General features: G+C 47.9%; 1 protein-coding gene across 7 annotated transcripts in view; it reads right to left on the minus strand.

Moving 5' to 3' along the window:
• The window catches only part of Prr5l (proline rich 5 like), a 183,369-nt gene that overhangs the window by 43,045 nt on the left and 119,746 nt on the right, over window positions 1–20,578 (minus strand). For all 7 annotated transcript variants that reach the window (XM_075961529.1, XM_075961526.1, XM_075961525.1 and 4 more), the window contains 2 exons: window positions 14,208–14,488; window positions 12,924–13,004 (listed from right to left, as the gene is read on the minus strand). In XM_075961529.1, the coding sequence (XP_075817644.1) occupies window positions 12,924–13,004; window positions 14,208–14,371 (245 nt within the window). In that variant the 5' untranslated portion in view covers window positions 14,372–14,488. The remainder of the gene's footprint in view (window positions 1–12,923; window positions 13,005–14,207; window positions 14,489–20,578) is intronic.

Genomic DNA, 20,578 nt, shown 5'->3' on the forward strand with positions numbered 1-20,578 from the left:
ATCAAAAGTTCCTGGGCCAGGACTAAAGAGATGGCTTCACTGTAGAGGACCCAGGCTCTGTTCCAGCACCTACGCGGAGGCTCGTGAGTCTGCTATTCTGTACCCCTTTCTTATAGATGCTGCAGGTGAGGCTCAGAGAAGGGTATTCTTTGTCTAAGAACAGAGCAAAAGGTGGAAAAAGCCCTGCCTAGGCCACCGGGCCACAGAACAAAGTCTCCCGGATTCTACTATACATATATAACCACCTGTAACTTCAGTTCCAAAGGATCCTATGCCCTCTTCTGATCTCCATGGGTACCAGGCACACATGTGATGCACATATAAACATACAGACAAACACTCATACACATAAAGTAGAAATGAATTCATCTGGCTTTAAAAAGCCATTGGGCTGAGCAGACATGGGAGGGAAAACAGAACTACATGCATGGAAGTGTCAGAGAAGAATGAAGCATGGGGTCCGCTTCCAATCGAGAGCGAAGATGTCTCCTGACGGTCTCTGCAGCCATCAGTAAGTCTCAAGAGTATGGGTGAAGAAGACATGTTTGTGGAAACGTGGAAGGGTCTAGTGCTATCAGCTAGCCCATGTCTCAGAGATGAGACATGGTTTGTGAGCACCAGGTTCATTTCTGAGTATATTCCTATATACTCAGAACAATATTCTCGAAGACTAGTCAGTGAAATGCTGTTATAGTCACATCTGCCTCTGAAAAGAAGAAATTAGGCTTTTGGGTTACAGCAAAGATTTTCCACCTTGTACCCTTTTTATAAGTGTGTGTGTGTGTGTGTGTGTGCATCAGCACACGTTCATGTGGGTTCATATGCACGTGGAGACCAGAGATCAACCTCAGGTGTTCCTCGGAAGCCATCCATCTTGTTTTTTGAGATAAGTTCTTTCTCTCTCATTGGGACCCATGGCTCAATGATTCAACTAGGCTAGCTAGCTGACCAGAAGCCTCGGGATCCTCCTGGCTCTGCCTTCCCAGTACTGTGATTACAAATGAACACCATGCCCAGCATTCACAAGCCCACTGGGACCAAACTCGGGTCTGTCTGCTTATACAGCAAGACTTTACCACCGAGTCATCTCTCCAGCCCCAGCTATAACATGTTTGAACTGTATGGGGACACTCTTGTTCAAAACAACTTTTCAGAAAATTCTAAAATTAACAGTAACCTCCACCAAGCTTACTGAGGACGATCTGAAACCCAAGAAAGGACTGTGGGAGGAAGTTCCAAGCAAGGGCACAGTGTCAGGGAGCAGGGCGGCATAAGGTGACAGAATACTGGAAGTCCTAGGAACCTGCCCTTCCAGCCCTGCCTGCACTGGTAACATGAGAATCACGGATCCAAGGGAACACAGACAGGAGGAGGTGAAGAAAGGGGGCCGAGGCCAGGGGAGCGGAGCAATGCTAGCTGGTCAACCTGCGGGTAGACCACAGCGAGTCAGGTTACACAGCTGCCTCTACACTGTCTATTCTGCTTGTCCTTGTCTAACAACGAAAGGACACCTCTAAAGAAAACTTGACTCACATGTCAGTCAAACTGAGAGTTAGAAGTGCTTCCATACTCCTCCAGAACCATCCTGGCCGTAAAAACATGTGAAAGACACACTTGTACCCCCACCCCCACCCCCTAGTCCAGCCTATTGACACAATAGTCCCCAAGGAATTGGAATTTCCCTAGGAACCCCATGTTCAAATAAGGAAAATGCTGAATCCTGACACTTGTACATGTAGTTTGTCAACGCATAGGACAAGTTTGACCATCTTAGGACAGTCTGGGACTGAGACAATGACAGGGCAGTGATGGTCAGGGCCACACCTTGACCAAAACTGCTTAATTATGCATAACTCTGATCTACTACTTAAGCCTAAATCTTTTGGCAGAACCCCAAAGATGGACTTGGGGAGTCACTAGATATCTTTGCTCCCTCCTTCTTCTTCCTCTTCTTTTTGTTTATTTTTGTTTTTTGATTTGTTTTTGAGATAGGGTTTTTCTGTATAACACCCCTGGCTGTAGAGAAAAAGTTTCTGTCCCTCCTGGTCCCTGCTGCCATTCAGTCCCAAAGAAACACACAGAGGCTTATATTAATTATAAACTGTTTGGCCTATTAGCTCAGGATTATTACTAGTTAGCTCTTACAACTTAAATTAACCCATAATTCTTGTCTGTGTTTAGTCACATGGCTAGGTACCTTCTCTCAGTGTAGCATTCTCATCCCACTCCTCTGCGTCATCTGGGTGACGACTGTAGACCGAAGCTTTTCTCTTCCCAGAATTCTCCTAGACTGGTAGACCTACCTATACTTTCTACTTGGCTACTGGTCAATTAGCATTTTAGTAAACCAACGCAAGTGTCAAATATTAACAATATACAAGAGCATTATCCCACAGCACCTGGCTATCTAGAACTTAATTTGTAGATTAGGCTGGCCTCGAGCTCAAGATCCCCCTGCCTCTGCCTCCTGAGTGCTGGGATTAACATTGTGTACCACTATGCCCTGCTTTTCTTTGCTCCCTTTTCAACATGACTGCACTGAATTAATCTCCTTTTTCTGCTTCCCAGCATCACTTGCTTTTCCAATTAGCTGCTGATGACAGGTCTAGCTAGTTAGGGCAGCCAGGGCCCAGACTCTGACCCTAACACACGGAACACTGCCATCTCCAGGGCAATCTAGACGTTGTCCCTCTTATGGCACACTCTGCACCCCTTCCCCACTAAAACAGAAAAGAACAACTGACAGAGAGAATAGGAAATCGGCTAACTATTTCTTTGATCTATAATAATTTACTAGAAGCCTGTTAGGTATTAGATACAATGCTGGGCAAAAAAAAAGAAAGGAAACAGAACACACAAGGGTCCTCTCCTCACTGACCACACCCTCATTCAAAAGCTGAGATTTCTTTAAAGATTGTTCTGGGGGCCTGAATTGGGATCCTAGAACCCAAGCTTAAAACAAAACAAAACAGGCATGGTAGTGTGCACTCGTAACCCCAGACTAAGGAAGTGGGGACAAACACGACCGCTGGGGCTCGCTAGCCAGACAGCTAGAACTGGTGAGGTTGGTCCTAAGAAACAAAATGGACGGCTCCAAAGAAATGATACCCAAACCCGGCGATGGTGGTGCACGCCTTTAATCCCGGCACTTGGGAGGCAGAGGCAGGCAGATCTTTGAGTTCGAGGCCAGCCTCATCTGCAAAGTAAGTTCCAGGACAACCAGGATAGTCAGGACTGTTACACAGAGAAATCTTGTCTTGAAAAGCAAAAAAAAAAATATTGCCTTGGGTTCTCACACATGCACATTATATACATAAACACAGAAACAGACACATATACACATACATACATACACAGAGGTACACACACATGCATACACACAAACACATACACATATACACTGAGGTACACATACATGTATACACACGCAGAGACATTACATACATGTGCCTAGATACACACACACAATCAAGGTATGAGAGACACCAGTCCACATCACAGCAGGATAACCTCCTACAGCTTCACCATACCCTGGCTCACCAGGTTTATCTAGTTCACACATGAGGCATAGAAAGAGGAGACTCCTAGTACCCCAGTATCTAGACATAGGTTCCTACGTGGCTCAGAATCTGCCAACCTACCTTCTATTTTCCCCAGTTTCTCCCAAGGTTCCTTCTTTGTCAACAGAAATGCAATTATTTGCTGGAACAAATTAAAATAATAAGGAATAAGAACAAACTGTCCCTAGGATGGTGTCTCTTACTCTAAGTCAATTTACTATTCATGTGTATCAAGCTCTGGTGTGCATGACATTTGTATTTCTGTACTTTAGCCCAGGCAGCATCTGCAGAGGAGCAGATAACGACCAGCTTGTAACCCAGAAGCTGACCTCGGAGACAACTGCTCATTAAATCTGGAAGCGGCTGCCTGGGTCTGAATACGGATGGCTGCTTCCCTGCTACTGACAGTGGTAAGCAAGCAAATGAGCCCAACTTTCCTCTTCCCAGTCCTCAGAGAATGTGTGGGTGGTGAGATCACCTCAGGACAGGATGGCAGCAAGGGGCAAGCAAGTGCATCCTTGAGAAGATTTTGTGGATGAACTCCTGGCTTGGCAAGCGATAGTCCCAAGGATTCTACCAGGTCTATCAGACTCTGGAGCCTACAGCTCTACAATCCCACCCTTCTTCTTGACTCCTGCCCAGAACAGCAGGAAGCCTTGCCCAACCTCACATTAAGGCCCCGGGAGACCTGTGAGTGGAATAGCATGGGAGGTTCTTCTATCCGTGAGCATAGCACTCAAGAGGCTAACGGGTAGAAATCATGTAGAAAAGGGGAGGCCACGCCCACATGAGCATTCCCACACCCCTGGCTTCATTTGACAACAGAGTTCCGCTCGCAGTCCCTCCACCGCAAGCAGCTGAGCACCGGGAAGGAAACGGTTATGTGGGACATGTGAGCCCAGTGAAAGCAGAAATAGCGTGAAGTTCAGTTAGAAGCCAAAAGGAGCCACAACAGGGGAAAGGGGAACAATTTACTGGGCTACACCGTGTCACACCCCATCCCTGCGCAGGCTGCCCAGTTGAGCCGCCACCCCAGCTCACAGGACTTCCTATGAATACACAGACCCTGATTTCAATCTCACACCATGCTGTCAGCAGTCCCCACTAAGGCTGGCTCGGAGGTAAAGCTAGCAGCTCCAAAGCCGGGTTCCAGCCACAGAGGCACTGAGCAGAAGGAACTCTGAGGAGCCCTCTGAATCAGCCACCACCCCCCTCCTGCATGTATAGGCCAGCCAAGTCCCTCTGCTTCTCAGTCTGCTTAATTTGTCTTCCCAGGTCAACAGTAGAGAAAGGGAGGTCACTTTGGGCAGGTGCCACCATTTAGGTGGGATGGGTCAAGAGAGTAATACTGGTTGTTAAATATTTGGCCACCCCAAGTTCTCCCCAGGCCCCTTTTGTGGGACCCACCTCAACAGCTTCAACTGCTTCAAAATCCAAGAACAGCAAGGCCCTCCAGGCAGGGCTCCAAACCAGATGTCATAGCTGTGTTCATCCAAACTGACCGCTTGACTCTGAAGACTCCCACCTTACAACAGGACTTGTTTGGAGGTGCAATTGTTTAAGTGGTAGCATACGAAAGTTCCTCTTTCAAAGTCCTTTGTGCTATTCCACTGGGATGTACTGGAGTTAGTGGGGGGCACAGTACTACCAGTTCCACATATCTCTGTTTGTACCCCAGTGGGTATCAGTGGGAACAATGAGGAAAAAAAGATTCACCTAACAATGGGCGCAATAAATTCCTATTATGAGGTACAAGCTGTGTGGGCCAGCTTGCACATACTTGAATACTCCAACAGCTACCCAGGTGGGAGTCTCTGAGGTTGCCCTTCTCTGCCCAGAAAGGACTAACTCTCAGAGAAATCAAGTGGAGATAGTACACCCTATCTACAGAGGAAGAAGGCAAGCCGGGGAGGGCTGAGGAAAATTCCTCTCAAACAAGCAGGCAAGTCTCAGATCCCATGACTGATACCAAGCCAGGCTGTGGGTCTAAGATGGCCAGATTGGAATTTGGCAGAAAATCTAGAAGCCTTGAACTTTAGGGAAGAAGGGCAGATTTCTAAACAATATTCTGACCAACACATGAGCCAGCTGCATTGGCTTCCAGCTGCCACTTCTTGCTAAGGACTTTCCTGTCCCCCAACATTTGTTTCTCAACTTCAGCGCAAGGTGCCAACTCAAGAGGAGGCAGAGCCAAAGAGCTCAAAAGGCAAGCAACCCTCCAGAGTCCAGCCTGGTGGTACACGTGTCATTAAATCCAGGGCAAGGGAGGCACAGCCAGGTGGATCTCTGATAGTCTGAGGCCAGTCTGGTCTACAACTTGAGTTCTAGGCTAGCTGGGGCTACATGATGAAACCTGTCTCAAAAAGAAGGAAAAGACAGGCCTTATCTTAGTTCTTTTTAGAGACACCATGCCCAGCACCCCTGCTTACTTCCAGATCTACTTGTGAAGCCGCACCCAGGGGCATGGGGCCTGAAGGGGCCTGTGCCAGTGCTAGGGGAAACCAGAATCTTCTGACACCAGGGCAGGCTGCGTTTAAATCCCAACCCTCTCTGCAGAGATGACCCCAGTGAGCTGGACCACTCTGTGCAGCCATACTTTCTCATCACTTTGACAGGGAGTCAACACCCATCTTCCAGGCATGACACTTGTACAGCCGTGGAAGGGCCTGGCACATAGGGCTCAGCGGGCACCTGCTGCTGCCATCTGCTTCGGGGAATGGTGCCTCACACTGGTGTTGGAGCCATCAGCTACCCTTGGGTGAGATGTAGGCTCCCCCTCTTCTCATCCCCCTGCCAAGCTTTTCCCAGCTGTGGTTCCCACCCCAGTCAGCAGACTCAGAGAGATGGGAACCTTGATGGTGGATTTCCATATAGGATTCGAGCAGCCCACTCACTCCTCCGGTGGAAGTCTCGCCCCAGACCTGCCAGAAATCAAACAGTTGGAGCCTCCTCTCCTTAAAAATCTCGGGTTCCCTTTATGCCACCTTCCTCCTCAATAACAGAAGTAATGTGATTGGAGAGAGAAGGAAAATGTCCATTTCCTACCTCGGGCCAGCTACAGACAACTCATCTCCGACTTCCAAAAGTGTCACCTCTGAGTATTTCTGCAGAGAAAACATCCTCCCTGGGAGCTGAGAAAGCAACATGAGTGATGGAAAGACAGTTCCATTCTCGGCTGCCCTGTGGACCCGATGGCTACCTGCTCAACCCTCAGATTTCAACTTAGGAATCAACCCTGTCCTCTATCTGATGATCTGCTACCACCCCGCTTCAACTCTCAGACGAAGACTCCCTGTCCAGCTCCTCTCTGCTGCAAACTCTGAGTCACCTGCCTCTATGGCTGCCCCAGAACGTGTGAGGGACCCAGCAGAGCCCACACAAACGTTCAGTGATTGGATAGCAGCACCATCTACAAGCCCAGCCCAGGTTCTCACAGGAGCCAGTGAACATCGGTCTGTGTTTTCTCACTGTTCTCGCTGGCCAGGTAAGAGCAGAAAAAGGTGTTTGCTGAGAAAGGATTGTAATCCACATCAGGACTCGGCCATCCCCGCTTCTAGAAGATTCCTTAAACCCAGACCTCTAGCCAGGGGTGAGGCAGGAGTGTTAAAGACCACATCCAAGCTCCGGAGAATTCAGTCAGGAAGGCGTGCTCATTGAACTATGCACGGTGATGACTGAAAATCTGGCCCACATCAGTCTATTCAGAAAGGTCATCCCCTTGCCTCTGAGGATGTCGAACCACGGTCTGCTTCCTAATGCAGTTGCAAATAGAAAATATTCTGGTTTATGGTTTTCATATTGACAAAAACAGGGGCTTGGACTTTATTTGGGGAAAACTGGCCAATCTGTTTTGGATGGACTTACTCCTAAGGTCTGGAAACACTTGTCTATAAATTCAATATTGTGTTTTAGAACTTAGCCACACTTGGACCCAAGTTCTTATCTGTACAAACAAACTATCTACAAAGATGATGTTTACAATGACGTGTCTTAAAAGAAAGGGCCAATTATAAGGTCTAGTTATACAGACACATGCCTTTGGCCATCTTGCAAGCTGGCTCCCACTTGCAAGCATCCACTTCTCCCAGGCGCATCTCAACTACATTGTGAGAAAGAGGGCCCTGTGAGGCTGTCAGCAAAATCCCATGACAAGCATGAGGACCTGCCTTGTATCAGACCCACACGGTCTGAGCATGTGGTGTGGGTCTGGAATGCTAGCATTGGGACTACATAATTTCCTAGATCTCATTGGTCAGTCAGCTCAGTCAATAGAGATACCCCAGGCTCAGTGTCTCAGAACACAAAGTTAATGCTGGGCAGTATGCACGCCTTTAATCCCAGCACTCAAGAGACAGAGACAGGTGGATCTCTGTGAGTTCGAGACCAGCCTGGTCGTAGAGTAAGTTCCAGGACAGGCTCCAAAGCTACAGAGAAACCCTGTCTCAACCCCCTCCCCCAAAGGTTAAAACCCTAACCTACCTTTCTCTCCTCTCTATGTCTGTGTGTGTGTGTGTGTGTGTGTGTGTTTGTGTGAACCACAAGTGTGCAGGTGCCCAAAGAGGCCAGAAATAATGAGAAAGACACCTGCTATCAAGCTCTGCCCACTCCTCAAGTACACACACACACACACACACATGAGAGAGAGGGGTTGAGGGAGAGAGGAGAAATGGGGGAGGAAGGAAAAGTGGAGGGGGAAAAGGAAGGTGGCCAAGCCTGGCTGGGATCAGAGACCCAAGGGAGAGGATCCAGCTTTGGACACCAGACTTGGGTGAGCATCAAAAGGCTCACGACTGCTTGGCTGAATAGAATGGAGAACTGAGAGAGTCATTTCCTCTTAGACTTGGTCTCCACAAAAAGAAGAAATAGCTGTCTGTCCTTGTAAGAACTCAGCCTCACCCAAACTTCAGTTCCAAGCACAAGTTCAAAGTGAGCTCGCCTCATCCAAAACACTGGGGAAATGTCATGCTCTCTCTGTCCCTAGGATGACTCGCCACCCTACCGTGTGGGATCCTTCGTGGTGTTTAACACGCATTGTCCCCAAGTACTGACCATAACAGCAGAGTATGCCCAGCACTCACAAAACCTTTCCTGTACCAGATTGTGTCCTAAGACCCCTTAAGCAAGACCATAGTCCCCCCACTGCCGTGAGGTTGGTCTACTATCACCCACAGTTTATGAAATGAGAAACAAACAGAGAGCTCATAGGGCTTCACTAGTCCGGATTCCATAGGCTCCCAATCAGCGGTGGCTGGCTTTCTTACATTAAAGCCTTCTATCAAGTCTAGAACACATAGGTCACGTAGTAGGACTGGAGAGGTTAACTTAAGAATGAGGCTGGGGACCACTCAGCCTTCCCTCCCACCACACCCTCTTTCCAACATTCCTGTTACCCCTGTTGCCGCCGTGATACCCTCCAGACTGAAAAAAGTGTAGGTCTATCCTGCAAACAGGGCTTAGGAGGAGACAAAGGAAATTCAATGCTCTGTGTCTGTGGCCACGTGCAGAGAGCGGCACATTCACTTAAGTGCTGAGATCCGTGGAGCAGCTGTGTCTACAGATACTTGCAAATATGGGAACATATTGGGTGGCTTGCTTTATGCAAGTTGAGATGTCCAGGTATGGTGGTTTGAATGAAAATAATCCCCATAGGTTCATATGTTTGGATGCTTGGTCCCCAGTTAGTAGAACTGCTTAGAAGGATAAGGAGGTGTGGCCTTGTTGGAAGTGTGTGACTGAAGGTGGGCTTTGAGGTTTCAAAACCCCTTGCCAGGCCCAGTGTCTCTCTGCCTGCTGCTTGTAGATCAGAGTGTATAGTTATCAGCTACTCCCCCAGCACCATGCCTGTCTGCTTCCTGTCATGATGATCATGGACTAACCCTCAGAAACTGTAAGCAGGCCCCTGTTACATGTTTTCCTTTATAAGTGTTGCCTTGGTGATATCTGTTTACACCAATAGAACAATAGCTAAGACACCATGTCACACATCTGCCTGGGACATGTTCCACATTCCAAGGCCGACTCTGTGCCTGTGTTAGGGATGCCTGTCTCCACGCCATCACTAGATTGGAGAAGCCAAAGATCAGAACTCCAGATGCAAACAGAGCCCAAGCTCTGCATTCTAAGAGCTACAGCTTACTCTAGGTTCAAATCACACCAACCACTGTAGTTCCCACCAGACCGAAGACAGAGAACCTTTGGTGGCACCCCTAAACTGTCAGGAATATCTGGATGGTCAATGTTTCTTGGGGACATAGGGTAAAATCATCATACATTAAGTGATGAACTCAAGGCCCTGTGAAAGAAACTAAAGCAGAAAAAAGCCATGGACATCAGTTCAACCGACTTCCCAGTAAGAAACTGCTCTTGGACACCACACTATGGTACTGAGTGAGGTGCCACTGTGTGTTGAATTGTGCACCCTGCCCCCCCAATTCCTATATCTAAGCCCTGACCTTCCACATGATGAGACGGTGAGGCCCTTGGGAGATGCACAGCTATAGGGGGTTTTAGGGGGTACAATCCTCAAGGCAGACTGGCGTCCTTCTAAGAGACACCAGAAAGCTGGCTTTCCACCCTTGAACACAGCAAGAGGCCATGTGCGCTGATGGTGAGGTGATGCAGAACTCCTATCACCAGAACTGAGCTGCTTAGCACCTTGACTTTGGGCTTCTGGGCTCCAGAACATAAAGGAACAGGTTTCTGTTGTTTAAGCTACTCTGTCTGGTCACTTGTTAGCAGCAACCTGAGCAGACCAGTGTGGACTTCAGATGCAGGCGTTCAGGCAGGAGATCAAATCTGGACCCATATTTAGAGTTGTGCCACTATGGTCCAGTCACAAGGTTTCTCTCACTCATGATTTTCTCGTCTATAAATTACACAAGGAAGATGTGGCTGTGTGCGCACAGAAGGTGCCTCAAGTTGTCTAGGACACAACACATTTCCTCAACAGGAACATCATCCCATATACACTGCATATACACTACCTTCATAGTTACGGGTAGCATGTTTGCCACATTTGGACCACAGTGTTTTGTTAGGTCTGCACCAAAGCTTGGAGAAATTTACACTTTTAAAAACCAACCTTTTTTGAAAGACCAGAAAGTCAGATACACCAATTTATAAAAGATAATTTAAAAACATAATAAAGCTTAAAATCGTAAAAGACCTGGGTGTGGTGGCTCATGCCTTTAATTCTATACTCAGGAGGCAAAGGCAGGCAGATCTTTGTGGATTTGAAGCCAGTTTGGTCTACATAGTTGAGTTCTAGGAAAACCAGAGCTACACAGAAATAAGTTTTTAAAAGAAAAGAAATTCTACATAAAAAAAAATTAATTTTGGGCTTTCTTGGAGCATCTTTGCATGCATAGTTCCCAGCTGGCCTTGCCATTCAGAAGGTTCCTTGGCACCCGGGGGCTGCTTTGCTTCCCTGGGTTGTGGGGGCAGGGAACATCACAGGCTTGTTCCCACCTTCCTAGCTGCCCACAATATTTTTTAAGTACAATGTCAGGATCTGTCTCCTGAAGGGAGAAACAATTAGCACATTCCTGAGCTACTGAATTATTTATTTATATTTCCACTAGGGGTTGAGGAATGGGGGTAGGAACTTAAGGTTTTTGGAGTAAGCTGTCCTCTTTCTTATAAGTCAGGCTGGTGACCCAGCTCTGCCCCTGAGACCATTATCTTCTTGGGACCTCACTTTCCTTCCCTGTAAAATGAGGCCTTGGGCTAGATGGTCTCTTCCGTCTCTTTCCACATTTATGTAACTGTGGCATGAAATTCAAGTACATAGATAGAAATGTACCACAACAGTTTGCTTATGTGCTTGAATGAAAACAGACCCAGCTGACCTTAACACAGACCCTGATTCAAGGTAAACAGGACTTGAACAATGGCCTTGTTTGTTGTTGGCCCACTGAAGGCCTGGATCCTTACTCTAGATGTTCTGCCTTTAACATTCTCAGAGAGGAATTAAAAGGCTAGCTAACTCAACTTCCCAGCTCTAGCTGAGCCTGGGGCTCTGAGCCCTGTTCTGAACCGTTCTCATTCCAGGACACAAATCCAGCTGTGCCCTCGTCCATCCAGTACCCTATGTACGTAGGCTTTCTTACCGCATGCACAGGGCCTGTGCACCTGCTGATTCCTCCCGCTGGAGCCTTCTTCTCCCTAATGAACTCCTGTAGACCCTCACATCACATCATAAGCATCACCTCCATTGTCCCTGGACTCTTGGCAAGACCAAGTCATGTTAACATGCTTTCTTCATATCAATTCTGTCATCATACAGCTCATGACTGGTTGACTAGTGATTATCTCCCATCAGACTGTACATCCCAGCAGAGTGAGCTGGGGATGTGGCTCAGTTGACAGAATGCTTGTCCACTAAGCAAGAGGCTCTGGGCTCCATCCCCAGCATCTTATATACCAAGGATGGGCCGGGTGGTGGTGGTGCACGCCTTCAATCCCAGCACTCAGGGGGCAAAGACAGGTGGATCTCTGTGAGTTCAAGGCCAGCCTGGTCTACAGAGCTAGAACAACCGTGGCTGTTACAAAGAGAAACACTGTCTTGAAAAAAACAAAATAAAAATGAAATAAACCAAAGATGGTAGCACATACTTGTAAACCCAGCACTCAGGTGGAGACAGGAGAATCAGGAGTTCAAGTTCATCATCAGTTATATAGTTAGTTCAAGGCCACTACAAGCTACCTGATGGGGGGGAAATGAAATTTATGCCCTGGCAATGCTGAAGCATGCATGGGCAGCCCGCATATGGCAGTTCTGTTGAGCTTGTCCATATTGGGTTTCATGGTCTAAGTTGATGAAAATGACTGACCGGGTCTCTTCCTCAAGAAGCACCAGATCTCATTACAGATAGTTGTGAGCCACCATGTGGTTGCTGGGAACTGAACTCAGGACCTTTGGATGAACAGGCAGTGCTCTTAACTGCTGAGCCATCTCTCCAGCCTATAGGCTACCTGATCCACATATGTCTGCTCCAGCACCTGGCCATCAAGGAGGTACTCTAATATTTGTTACTAAGTCTTTTATTAACAGATATAAATCTCAAGTATCCTGGCTCCAAACACTAAGTCATATTGTCTAATATAGTTCCCAATAAATGTTTACAGAATTAGTATCAGCTCATATCTATCAATCTGTATCCCCAGCACAAAGTGCATAATACACGTGAGCATAGGCATTGTACCTGAATGAGAAGTCTAGATGGCAAAGGTCTCAACACAACAGACACAAGAACAGTTTTCCAGCAAGCAAGGGCTAAGTAAGACAATGGGAGTGGGAGGCGGGGTAGGGGGACCCTAAGCCTCCTAATGGGAAAACAGCACTGGTTTGGGCCAGTCAAGTACCTGATGTTCTCGTTCAGTGCATACAGTTCATTGCTCTGCAAACCGCCCCCTTTGAAAACGTTGATCACAGCTGTCTGTACGCTGCAAAGAGAGAGAAAAACATTCCAGTTAGGTGATCTGCCTTCAGGAGCCGTTTTTTCAAACAGATCACAGGAGAGGTCATGAAGAGCTGGGAAGCCCTAAGGGATACCCGCAGCTGCATCCTCTGTCCCTTTCCTTAATGTCCTAGAAGTACTAAGGAGACCAAGGCAAACAAATTCAAAGGCAGTTCCAGGCATCTTGCGGGTCACAGAGGGCTTCTTCCCCCTGGTCACATAGAGGCAGACAGTGGACCAGCTCTCTGAGAATTGCCACTACTGGGGCCTGCAAGCATCCAGAAAGCGTTCATTGCCAGCAGGGGCTGACCCTGTCTGATCTTAGAACTGGGAAGTCACCATCTTCTCAGATAGAAACTGCAACCGTTTGCCTTAATAATAGAATTTTCCATGGGCCTTCCTTGTCTTTTTATTTCACGCCAGTGAGAGAAGTAGACAGGCATAGAGTTAGGCTCTAAGGGCCGCAGTCAGGGCTCAAGTCCACTCAACTCCAGGGACCTGGGTCCAAAGACTCAGCAGAAGAGCTGGTTAGAACATTGTCTGTGCTGAGGAATTTTACAGGAGTCAATGACCCTCGGAATGCCAGAATATTCCAGACAGCCCCACTGAGCGGCACCAGCATAGGGGGTCTGATGGCCAGCCACTTCGAAAGAACACAGAGAATTCAGTGATGCTTTCATTTATCTGGAGGCCACCCCAGATCTGGAAACCAGTAGTCCGCAGACTTATGAGGCAGTGCTGGTGTGCTGATCTGGTCAGGGCTTGGCTCACAAGTTCTGCCAGACACCTTCCACAGCTCCATCTCCTGCCCCAAGCACTAGCGGCTCAGGTGAAAGAGACTGTGGTATATGCCACCCACCGAGCTTTGCACAGAATCATGCCTAAGCTTCCTAAATAGGAGATATGAGGCCATTTGAAAGACTCTGCCCTTAAATCCTCATGCGTTGAAGGGTGTTAAGGGGCATGAACAGTAACTGTAAATTCTAACTCAATGATCCCAAGCTGGCAAAACGGATCCTGATAGGCTAGAACTCACAGTGAGCTACTTTCGCTATGAAAACAAGGGGCACTTGCCCCAGTCATCATCAACACTAGGATCAGACTTCATGAGCAAGGCTCTCAAGACAGCAGATGTTCAACCCATCCCCAGATCATCCCAGACCTCTCCCTCGTGGTCCTGGACCCTTACCTGTTCCAGGCAGAGTTGGAACTCAGCTGCAGAGCCTGCTGGGCAGCATGGAAGCGGGGCAGCTCACTGAGCACGGGGGAGCTCATAAATCGTGGTCTGGGACGGCGGAAGGAGCCCATCTTGTGGAACTCAACGGGCAGGAGGGGGGCAAGGCCTCGGGTCATAAGTCTAGGTGAGGATTGAGCTGTGTCTTCAGGACCAGACGTTTCTGGCCACGCACGGAAAAGGCTTCTCCCAACGCTGCTTCTGGGATCTCTTAAAACCCCACTCCGAGCCAACACCTGAAACGAGAGGCGACCTCTCCTGAGAATCTGGCTGGAAACATCTAACTAAAGGATGCTGGCGAGACTCTCTAGCTAAATGATCCTAAAATCAATGAGGAAGGAGACACAGCAAGAGCCTCTATTACCACTGAGGCTCCTGTTCACTGTGTGTGCATGTGTGTGTGTGTGTGTGTCTGTGTGTGCCCGCACGCGCACGCGCTAGGCAGGCTTAGAGCATGGGACATCACTTCATGACTGAGATACACCAAGTCCTCCAAACGGAAAGGCAGCCTTTGTGAGCACCTCAAGAAAAACGTAAAAGCTCCTTTTCCTTGGCAATAAAGACCTTCCAACCTCTGTCCCATCAGCCACTGTGTTGTCCAATATTCCTCGGGTCACGAGTGTTTCCTCTCTCAGGCACATCTTGCCATTCCTTTCCTTACCTATGGTGTGTTTATTTAGTCCATCAGGACATAGTTACTGTTTGATGTGTAATAACCATTGTAACAAGTCAAGCAACAAAAATCTCTAAGGCCCAGGCCCTGCCTGCCTTCCGGAGACTCTCACTCCATGGTAAAGATGACTGATTGCTCTTGTACTTGTTCATTCAATAAATACTCACTGAGCCTGTAAGCTCCAGGTGCTGAGATACTGCAAGATGATAAGAAGAAGGCCATGGGACCCTTTCATGTAACTGTTCCGCGACCCTGCCCCAGGCCCTTTTCAAGGCTTTTAAGCCATTTCTTGTTCTCCTTTACCAGAATGATCTTCCTTTGGCTCTCTGCATTTCTAAATCCAACTAATTCTGTCAGGTCAGGTCAATATCATCTTGTCACTGAGCAGGGCTAGGTGCAGACCTGTAATCTTAGCTACTCAAACGGCTGAAGCAGAAGAATCCAAAGTCAAAAGCATTCCTGGGCTACAGTAAAGGTTAAAGTCAACCTGGACAACTTAATTAGACATCCAGCTCAACATAAAAATAGAGAAACTATAAAAAGTGTCAGAAAGATGGATCAGAGGTAAAGGTCTGCCACCGAGCATGACAACCCAGCGTTCAACCCCCTAGGACACACATGATAAAAGGAGCGAGCCAACTTCCACCGGTTGTCCTCAGACTTCCACAAGTGCACTGCACACACACACACACACACACACACACACACACACACACTAAGTAAACATTTGTCTTAAGTAAAGAGGGCAGGGAATGTAACTCAGAAGTAGAACGTGTATACATGTCATAAGCTCTTTGGGATCAATGTTCAGTTCCACATGCACAAAATAATCTTGTTCCTTGCAGCAAAACAGAAGATGCTTTATATCTGCCGTGGAAGACGACGGCTTTGCAATGAGCTTTGGTTCTGGGGTTCAGGAGTTTACTCAGGCCCTCCCACATCAAATGACTTCAGACACTGTGAGTGTTCTCGGGTGCTAGTGTACCAGCCTCACAGGACTGGGAAGGGATGAAACGAGATGGGCTGACATGCCCAGCAGGCTGGCAGAGCTGTGCCGCAGGGATAGCTCGCTCCTTCTATGTTCTTCTCTCAGCGCTTCGGGACCCACCATTGCAGTCACCTCAGCAGACTGGAGTGCAGCAGGAAACAGCCAAGGGCGCTTTCTCTCTCGAAAGGTTTAGTAGATTTCACTCAGGGTGTGTTTTTGTTTGTTTGGGTTTTTATTTTGTTTTGTTTTTTACTGCTTCTTCTGGCCTAACTCAGATAAGTTAACTCAGATAAGTCCCAAAGACCAAGGAAGGAAAAAAAGCAAGATGCCAGCCATGAGTGGCAGTCTGCAGGTTGGCAAGGAAAGTCCCACAGCCTCGGCTGCAGCATTTGGCGCACAAGGAAGGGACACCACAGCCAGAACCATGACAATTCAACTTGTCAGGAGGTATGGAGCTGCTGGTGGCTTCATGTAGGCAATGGGCCTACTGACACTGGATTCACAGGCTCAGAAGGGTGACTAGTCCCACTTTTAACTCTGTAACTGCTTTCCTTAAGAGAAGCAGTTTCATGTGCCATCTTCTTAAAAGTCGTTAGCTGGGAACCCTGCACACTGAGCAAATCAACAGTTATCAAAATCGATTAATAAATGCTGCAGAAGCCGGGCGATGGTGGCGCACACCTTTAATCCCAGCACTCGGGAGGCAGAGGCAGGCGGATCTCTGTGAGTTCGAGACCAGCCTGGTCTACAGAGCTAGTTCCAGGACAGGCTCCAAAGCCACAGAGAAACCCTGTCTCGAAAAACAAAAAAAAAATTAAAAAAAATAAAAAAAAAATAAATGCTGCAGAAGCCCGTTAAGTTCTGGAGAGGGTTTCAACAGGTTCCTAAATACCAGAAAACCTAGAAAGATCTCTGCACATCAGTGATGAGGAGAGGATAAAATGAAACCATGGATCCCTCAGAATACAAACACTGGCTGGCCCAAGTCTTCGCTTGCCAACAAAGGTCCCTCTGCTTTGTCAGGATGCATCGCTGGGCCCCACTCTGAAAGGCCTGTGAAGTACAATCACTATGTAATTACTGGATATTAACTCACCCTGTAAAGCTGCCGCCCACTCTGGGGCACTAGCTCAGGGAAGCAGAGGAAGGCAAGGGACACAAAGTAGGGGCCGCGCACATGACATTTCTCCTAAGGGCTGAGACTACAGAGGCTCTAAGGAGGCTCCTGCCCCTCCATATCTCAGCTACAGCTCCTAGATCTCCCATCTGAGCACCGCACACAGCACCCTAGGTAACGCCGGTCACATGGGCCAGCTCCAGCAGCATAGCCTGCCCTGTTATAAACAAGGGTAACTCTCAGCCCAAAGGACAACAACCACAGTGTCCACACCTGAGTCAGGGACACACGCAGCAAAAACTTCCCTCTGGTTTGTTTTCAGTCCCCAAATATCGTCCTTCTCATCTTCAGACGAGGAGAGTATGTGATCCCCACCACCCCTGCTTGTCACAGAGGCAAGCAGTCACATGGAGACCGAGGGAGGAAGCTTTGCCCACAAGGGCCTGAAGAAAGGTTGGTGCACCCTGTATGCACCTGCTAAGGCACTGGCCCTTCAAGCACCAGCTTGTCCTGACCCAGATACGATGAGTCAGAAGTGACAGGACAGACAGGGCCTAGGAGCACAGCCGTTAGAAACAACAGACGTGGTACTCATGATCAAACAGATTTATCCAAAGTCTCCAACATGGGATGAAGCCAACACGGCCTAGAACTTCCATTCCGCAGTGCCAGGCCGGAAAAGTTCTGCAGCCCCACCGGCCAGGGTAGGAAGCCCTTGAAGCCCAGGAGGAGATCCACACACACGGAAGGAACGTATAAGCCTTAGCTCACCACTCAGGACAAAGGTAGAATTAAGGATGAAGGGGGCATGAGTAAACTGCCTGATAGGATACTGGGCACAATTACCAAGGTGACTGACTATTCAGCCCTCTCGAAATGCCATCTGAAGTTAAAGAAGTTAAGTAACCTATCTGAGGACACAAGTCACTGCCGTGTCAGGGTCAGCCTGCCTTCCCAGCCCATCTCCACTTTCCACACTACTAAACTCAGACAGGATCCTAGAATTAAAGTTACTGAGTTTGAAATACCCATCACCAACCTTCATGTCAAAATCTAAATCTCATGTCACCAAGATAAGTAATCTACCAAAATCAACTGGATGGGACACACACACACACACACACACACACACACACACACACACGATCGGGACCAAAGAAACAGAGTAAGAGGAAAGACCCCATGAGGAGATGCAGGCTTGCCAGTCAGACAGACAGCCTTGCCTACTGTGTGACCTTGGACAAGGTACACGACCTCTGAAGCTTGATTTTTCTCTCCAGGAAAGGGATACACCAACAGTGAATCCTCAGGGTACCGGGACTGTTTGTGAAGCACTCACATGCTTTACCTGACAAGGAGCAAGCTTGACACAGTACTGACCAAATCAATAAGGGAATACTGCTTTGTATTGTACCAAGATTGCCCAGCCCTCACAGCAGCGGCAAAACAGCAATGCTTCTCTCATTGGTAGGGTCTTCCCCAGAATCTGAACCACATTCCCTCCAGCCAGGCCCCTGACACTGTCAAAGAAATGGACTTGATCTCTTCAGACATTGGTGTCTTACACACAGCTTCAGGTATTAAGGCTTCACCGCCCTAACTCATAAATCCCTTGCTTCTAAATCTCACCCAGCCCCAGGCTAGGGATGCAGCTCCGACAGAGGGTGCCCGAGTAGCATAAACCAGCATTGCATAAACCAGCGTGATGATACATGTCTGTAATCTAAGCATTGCAGAGGTGGAGCAGAGGATCAGAAGGGCATAAGGGTGTTCAAGGCCAGACTAGGCTACCAGAGACTCTTCCCCATAAACAAGAAAACACATACACACATACATACATACATACATACATACAAATAAACATATCATGCCCAACCACGGGAAGCAGGCAGAGCAAGGATTCCACCTTTAATTAAGAAACTGAGGGGGCTGGAGAGATGGCTCAGCGGTTAAGAGCACTGCCTGTTCTTCCAAAGGTCCTGAGTTCAATTCCCAGTAACCACATGGTGGCTCACAACCATCTGTAATGAGGTCTGGTGCCCTCTTCTGGCCTGCAGGCATACAAGCAGACAGAATACTGTATAAATAATAAATAAATAAAGAAACTGAGGCAGAGTGACTCAGCCAGGACCGGAGGGCTATAACTAACCCAGAGCTAGTCAAGAAAGGCTCTACCTTTAAGCCTGGTCCCATAACATACCAGCCCAGGTGACTGGTTTTGTCTTTTTTTTTTCCTAAATATTTCAAGATTATGACTCATTATGAAAGTTATGACTCATTATGAAAGTTATGACTCAGTATGACTCACACTTGAAAAGTGTATGCAACCCAGGCAGTGGGGGCACACATCTTTAATTCTAGTACTCAGGAGGCAGAGGCAGGTGGATCTCTGTAAGTTCAAGGCCAGCCTTGGTCTACAGAGTGAGTTCCAGGACAGGTTCCAAAGCTACACAGAGAAACCCTGTCTCGAAAAAGAAAAGCAAAAACGAACAAACAACAAAAAAAAAAAAAAACAAGAAAGAAAGGAAGAGGAAAAAGAAAAGTGTGTATGCACATAAACACATATTTCAAATATGACAGAGACCTGCCAGCAGCTGGAGGAATGCAACAGCGCCTCAGAAAGCCATGCCCCCACTTCCTGGACAATGGCATATTTGCTTCTATAGGGGAAAGAAAGGAAGAGAGAGAGAAAAAGGAGGAGGGGAAGGAGGAGCGAGAGGAGGAGGAGGTAGAAAGAAGAAGGAGGAGGAGGAGGAGGAGGAGAGAGAGAGAGAGAGAGAGAGAGAGAGAGAGAGAGAGAGAGAGAGAGAACATTCAAGTGTCTGCAACAGGAAGTGGCAGACTACCCCGCAGCTGAGCGTACACATATTAATGCTAGCCCTGATGTCACCCATAGCCACTAAACACTTAATATGTGTCTTGTACAACTGGAGAGTGAATTTCGATTTTACTTAATTTTGTGCCTGTGTCTACATGTTCGTGTGTGCACATCTGTAGGAGCGGCATTCACCATCAGGTGTCATTCCTCCTCAGGAATTCTTGATTCTAAAACAAAACTCACTCTCCTTCCCCAAGAAGCTTTCAATAGCTCCTCAGCCTGGAATGGAGCCTCTGCTGCCCTCCCTCCCATTGGTGCCGCACGCTGATTGGCTCGACCTTGCGTAGGGACAGTCATTATTGTGACTCACAGAGCCATAGCTGTTGATAACTTTTTACTCACCACCTTGCTTTTCATTCAGTCTTCCATTGGCCTAGACTTGATTCCCTCAGCTAGACTGGTTGGCCAGCGAGCCCCAGGAATCTTCCTGTCTTTGCCTTCTCAATGCTGGAATTACAAGCCCACTCCAGCACACCTGGCTTTTCTACATGGCTTCTGAGGAGCCAACTCGTCTTCATGCTTATGCGGCAAGCACCGTACTGACTGAGACAACTCCCTACCCCTTACTTCACTTTTAACAGCCACAATATTTTAACAAGGGCGGGCAATTCTTTCTTCCTGCTAGTACACTACAGGCATCTCCTAACGCTTCGTTGGTCTGCTTTTCAAT

Source organism: Microtus pennsylvanicus, chromosome 2 (assembly GCF_037038515.1).
Source record: "Microtus pennsylvanicus isolate mMicPen1 chromosome 2, mMicPen1.hap1, whole genome shotgun sequence".
Taxonomy (NCBI): Eukaryota; Metazoa; Chordata; class Mammalia; order Rodentia; family Cricetidae; genus Microtus; species Microtus pennsylvanicus.